Consider the following 6035-nt stretch of genomic DNA (forward strand, 5'->3'; position numbering starts at 1 on the left):
TTAAATTTCATATAAGTCAAAATTCCTTCAATCCCCTTGAAAAGGGGTGTAATCAAAACGAAAAGCTTAAGATCCGCTTGAGATGCTCTAAACATCGGCGATAATCAGTAACCATATACTGCTAGCAACACTAATCGATCAGCGGGGAACGTGCAACTAGCTACAAATCGATTTTTGCACCTTGGGCACTCCAATCCCCAGAGGCTAGAGTACAAATACGAAAGATCCGAGAAAGATTGCACCGCGATCACCATCACCTTCTTATTATTCACTTGTTCTTTTGCTCATATACTACACACCATAATTACCGGACGCAAGTTGCTACACACAACATATCCAAACATCCATGCCACCACCACTCACCCTTCTTCCTCCCCACTGCGCCACCGCCAGCCTACAGCCACCCATTGCATGCCAGGGAGATGACCGGCAAGCTCATCGGGACTTCGCCCTCACGTCTGCCCGGCCAAAAGCTCCGGTCGCCGTATTCCCGGGACGGGAAACACGGCGCCACGGACTCCCGGATCACCGCCACACCGCCCCCTGAACGCTCCTACTCAATCTACTAAGTAAACGGATCATCATGTGTTAGCCCAGCTCCAATCCACCGCCCACTAGTCCGGCCATGGTGCCGTGCTCTCGGCGTCTCGCCTCGCGCCGGCATCCACCGCGGGCGGCGCAAGAACACGGGCGTCAGTCGAGGGGGAAGCACGTGTCCTCGCCGCCGGTGTTCCAGAGGAAATGCGCGTAGGCGGCGGCGTAGTGCGCGTTGCCGGGGTCGGCCGCGATGGCCTGCTGGAACGTCTCCTCCGCCGCCTCGGCGTCGTCCCGCGCCCTCCACAGGAACGTCGCGTACCGGCTCAGCGCCTCCGCGTCCGCCGGCTCCGCCCGCACCGCCCGCTCGAAGTAGTGCTCCGCCCTGTGATTAAGAGATACGTCGACAGATCAATAACCACGGTGAAAATGGACGGGCAATTCGTCGAACAACTGGGGGGCGTGACCGAGGGCCTACCGCTTGTGGTCCTTGCGCGTGATGTAGAGGAATTGGGCGAAGTTGGCGAGGATGAGCGAGTTGTTGGGCTCCTCGGACACGGCCAGCTCGTACCGCTGCTCCGTCCGCGCGTACTCGCCGCCGGCGTCCTCCGTCTCGATCTCCGCCTCCACCGGCGCGACCAGGTTCCCCAGCACGCCCGGGTCCGTCAGCTCGTCGGCGCGCGCGTCGGCCTGCATGCTCGAGGCCTCCGCGACCATCTTTTCCCAGATGGCCTGCTCGTCCACGGCGCCGGCGTCGGGCACGACATTCTCCGCGCCCGTCCCCGCCAGCGGCGTTAGTTGCTGTGGCGCGACGCGGCTCAGACTGTAGCGGGATTCGTCCCACCGGTCGTCGCCGGAAGCGCCCGCGACGGGCCGGACATCGCCACCACTCCCGCTGCCCCCACCGACCGAGGCGGTCCGGCCAGCAGAGAACGTCTTGACCGAAGCCGCGTCGAACCGCGGGTTGGACGGCTCGGTGTGCTGGGCGTCGACCACTGCGGCAGCCGCGGCGGCGGCGGCGACGCTGTTGCTCATGGAGTGGACGGTGAAGTTGGCGAGGAGGAGCATGAGGGAGAGCATGAGCGCCGGGGTGCCGGCGAAGATGTGCTGGAAGAGCCAGACGAACGAGTCCTGCATCTCGCCGTGGGCGCGCGCCAGGACGGCCTGCAGGTCGTCGCAGAGCATCTGCTGCAGCGCGAAGCTCTGCAGCTCCCGCACGATGAGCACCATGGAGGAGAAGGCGCGGCCCACCGACTCGCCGGCGGAGCCCAGGCGGAGCCGCCCGTCCCACCGCAACGGCTGCGGCACCTGCTGCTGCCGCCGCTGCTGCTTCTTCCGCTTCAGCATCCGAAGAGACAGGGGCAGCCCGACGCCGCTCGCGCTCCGCTCTAGGCTCGGCGGCCACCCGCACCCCGCCGTCCGCACCCCCGCCGACGCCGCCAGCTCCTCGATCCGCTTCAAGAACTCCATGTCCCCGCCGCCCACGCCATCTATGCTGGCACTCAGCGCGCACCTCGCGCCCGCGGGCCGCCCCTCGCCACGCCGGCGAGACACAAGACCGCCGGGCGCCCAGGATCTCATGAGCCTGCCGCCAAGGAACGGGGACCGCGAGGAGGTCGAGGGCGCGCACGGCGACGGCACGACGGCCGCAACCTGGAAGCCCATGGCTAGGTTGTCTGGTCCTAGTCCCCTTCCCTGCGCGCGGCGAGAGCCCTCGGCCTCTGGTTGGGCCTCGAGATCAGCACCGCGGGCGCGAGGGAGGTGTGAAAACCGCGCACGGCCGTCGAAGGAGGCGGCTGGCTGGATGCGAGCAGACGAGGGAACGCGTCGGGTGCTTTTAACCAAGGAGATCCAGGAGGGGCGTGCGCGTCTTGCCGCCTTGGCCGGCCTCCCGTGAATGTGATGCGGCCTAGTTGTAGTGTCACTGTTTGTGCCTTGGAGTGTAGTGTGATCAAGATGAAAATAGTTCTAACCGTATTTTGGCCATAGCAAAAAAGATCTTGGAATTTTTTGGTGGAAAATTCACTTCTTAGCCTTTTTGTGATTTTGTAGGAACATCTCTCAACTTTTTGATGAACGCTCGTAGAGTTCAACTATGGCCCTCAACCCATGAAAAAACAATACTAGTAGAACATCAATGCGTTGTTACGGGCTACAAAATAAAAAGCATCTCTGGTCTGTACTCTTAATCCGATTATACCCCTCAGTCTAGTCTGCTACACATACTGCTTTTTTTAAATGCACCCTTTGTTAATTTGGTTGTTGCTATATCATGGAGAATAAATTGAGCAACAAATTTTTTTTCACAAATTAGACATGCATGAACTTGGTATATCAAGAATGATTGCTTACATAAATGTTGGAAAGTGTGTTGACACACATATTCATTTAAAAAAAGAACAACATTTATATTTAGAAAAATATGAGATTGTGTACAATTCATGAATGTATGCGATTAACATATATTTCCTCCGTAAAGAAATATAAGAGCGTTTAGATCACTGCTTTAGTCCTTTACTAATTGTGAAAGAAAAAAGGTCTATAAGAAGTGCTTTACTAATGAGATGACATAACTGATCTTTTGATTTCTTTGGGATAAAATACAAGATTTGTCAATGCAAATCAATACATGCCCACTCTCCACTTTTGATATCTTCTCCTATAGGCCCTACAACCTACATAGTTATCGCATGTCAGATCAATGGACATCATCTTTCTCAACTATCTGGCAGGCTTGCTTGTGACAAACCTACAAAAGATGGAATTAATCAACGAAATCATCATGCAATTGAAGCTTGATAATCTCAAAATGCATGACTACTTTGTACAAAAGGTTAGGTAACTTCAAATTAAAACATATCAAGCTTGACCTATGTTTTTTAATTAATAATCACTTTACTGTCCTTTGTAACCTGCTGGCATAGTCTAATTGTACAATAAGATACTTATTTTCTAAATTGCATAATTGAAAAGAAACCATGAACTATAGGCAAAAGAATGACGAACCAAGCATCACAAATTAGGCAGAGCATGTGACCTTCATTGCCATGCATGCAAGTACAAATCAAAAATTGTATTTGCCTTAGGACCTACTATAGGAGCGCCCCTGTGGGTGCTTGCTTGTGGCCGACATGTTACCCTGAGATCATACCATTCTTCATTGGATTTTTCACTTTTGTTTTCATTTCCTTTCTATTCACTGTACAATCGGCGTGCTCTCGCTTGTTCTTTATTAATGAAAACGCAGCTCTCCTGTGTACTTTCTATGCTGCAACCCTATGTGCTTTTCAAAAACATGATACACGAACTTAAATCCTAAGATCGAATGGATAATATCTGCTACAAGGATAGAAACACATACAACCTAAACTTAAGTCCCTAAGTCTTTTACTTTCTAGCTAATCATACTAGCGGAAGTAACTTTGGAACATCTATATAAAGCTACATGCGATGTGTAAACATCTGAACATGGTTAGGCAGGAAATGTGTGGCAAAAATGAAGTAATATCTATTTTTCCTTACGTTGTGACCTCACCGGCCTCACTGTTCAGAAATGACGTTCCTTCCAACCATGATCAATAGAAAATGGATCATCTATGGCAATGTACTAATTAATTGATTGCGTTAATCGCTAGATTTTATACTGATTTGTCCTAGAAAGAAATCCATGCCTGGCCGCATGGGAATTAATTGTACATGTAATTAATTGTTCAATTGTATTAATGGCTTGATTTTCAAATTGATTCGGTGCTTGTGTTTCGAATTGTTTTGCATTAATGATGGATGATATTTTCCATAATTAATGTCTAGCAAATTATTAATTTTATTTTTGGGCATTAATGACTACGTGCAAAACCAAACCAAACCAAAACCTACCATCACGATCGCATACTCCCCTTTTAGGAGTAGAGATGAAAGGCATGTATGTAAATTGAATTGCTTATGTTTTTTTGTAATTTGTAAATCATAGTGCAGAGTCTATACTTATCGCGTGACTACATATTTTTTTCATGACTCATAACAGGGAATCGGTTCTTATCGTGCAATCATGTACGCACTGCACGACGACGGGGATGACCGTTGCAGAGCTGTTGCCACGGATGTTGAGGCCATGGCACACTTAGCCACAAAAGTGTGAATCACACTATACGCCTAGTTTGTCATTGTTTATATTTCCTTCCCGTTCAACAAATTTTATGAGAAAGTGATCACACTTGTTTGGAGGTTTATTATAAAGTCGAACGATCCTTGTGTATTTGTTCGAAAGTAAATGTTTGCGGTAACTTTGCCTCTCTCGTGAGTTTAAACAAATTAATATTTGATCATTTTGAACAGAAGCCAGAAATTATGTTCCAACTTGATGCACCAGCCGTCTGAATTTTTTTAATCAATTTCAAACGTATTTTTTCTTGCGGGAAAATTTCATGTGTACTTTCTCCGTAAACTAATACTCCTATTGATCACTACTTTAAGTTTGGAAACTAGTGATCAATTTACAGAGGGAGTAGTTGGATAAATTTGACCCTAGCTTGACACAAAATCTATTTAGGTCTCCTTTGGTTTGTAGGAATCTTGTAGGATAGGATTTTCAAAGGAAGAATTCATATGAAGCCCTTTGGTTTGTAGCAATTAATTCCTATTCCTATGTAGGATAGAGTCCAATCCTTCACATTTTAAAGGAAAAAAAACATTAGCCTAAAATAAATAAAAAAATTCCTATCATATACATCAAATGTCATCTCTTTCTTTATAGAAATTGAGATGCATGTCATGTTACTTTTTATGAAGTTCCCATTTCTATAATATTCCTAACCTATGGACCAAAGAAGGCCTTAACGCACCAATCATAGTTATCTACATCTCCCACACCTTCTTCAGAAATGAAACCCACCAAGTGTAGTGGAAAAAACTTTGTGGCCGTGTAGAGGCATCATGTGGTCAATTAGTCATAATAAAGTGGCATGCTCCATCAAACTCCCGTGGTAAACCATGATCAGCTAATTCACGTGACGAAGTCGAACCCAAATTTCTAGATCGAATTCATGTGATTGGCAAGTGGGTGCAGAAGAGTGTATATGCTGCGGAGCCCAAACACTCCAAAGCCATCCATAAACTTGACCGCTTAATTGTAGTCTCGCAGGCCTAATCAGCTCGAGCTAAACAGTAGTCACATCAAAAGGAAAAACGGCCCGTGCCAAGCAAAGTCCAGAGCGGAAAAAGCTGCCGCGGGTGCATCCGTCGCACCATCTCGAGCCCCGAGACTTGATGAGTGACCGCAGAAAGTAAGTTTTTTTTTGAGAAACCGCAGGAAGTAAGTGAGACTGACATCGTCCGAAGGGCCCCACACGCTGGTGAGAAATATCGAGGCGAACGGACGGCTGTGGCCTGCTGGGAATCCGACCTGGGTCTCAGTACTGATCGGCCCGGAGAAACGGCCAGTGGGCCGCGTCGGGGTTCGGCGACAGTGCTCGCTCCCTGGTCACTGGACGGCCGGGAGCGGA

General features: G+C 49.1%; 1 protein-coding gene across 1 annotated transcript; it reads right to left on the reverse strand.

Moving 5' to 3' along the window:
• Window positions 1-236: 236 nt before the first annotated feature.
• LOC125520205 (uncharacterized) lies at window positions 237-2359 on the reverse strand. Its single transcript, XM_048685049.2, has 2 exons — window positions 1013-2359; window positions 237-919 (listed from the first exon to the last, which is right to left on the reverse strand). Exons 1-2 carry the CDS (start codon window positions 2197-2199, stop codon window positions 694-696), a joined length of 1413 nt encoding a protein of 470 aa, XP_048541006.1. The 5' UTR covers window positions 2200-2359; the 3' UTR covers window positions 237-693.
• Window positions 2360-6035: the final 3676 nt, after the last annotated feature.

The sequence above is a fragment of the Triticum urartu genome, chromosome 1A (assembly GCF_056163025.1).
Source record: "Triticum urartu cultivar PI428250 chromosome 1A, HENAU_Tu73, whole genome shotgun sequence".
Lineage (NCBI taxonomy): Eukaryota > Viridiplantae > Streptophyta > Magnoliopsida > Poales > Poaceae > Triticum > Triticum urartu.

Coding starts and splice junctions, on each gene's coding strand:
- LOC125520205 (XM_048685049.2), bottom strand. CDS start 2,199: ATGGGCTTCCAGGTTGCGGCCGTCGTGCCGTCGCCGTGCGCGCCCTCG. Junction 920..1,012: donor ACGCGCAAGGACCACAAGCG/GTAGGCCCTCGG, acceptor TCTTAATCACAG/GGCGGAGCACTACTTCGAGC.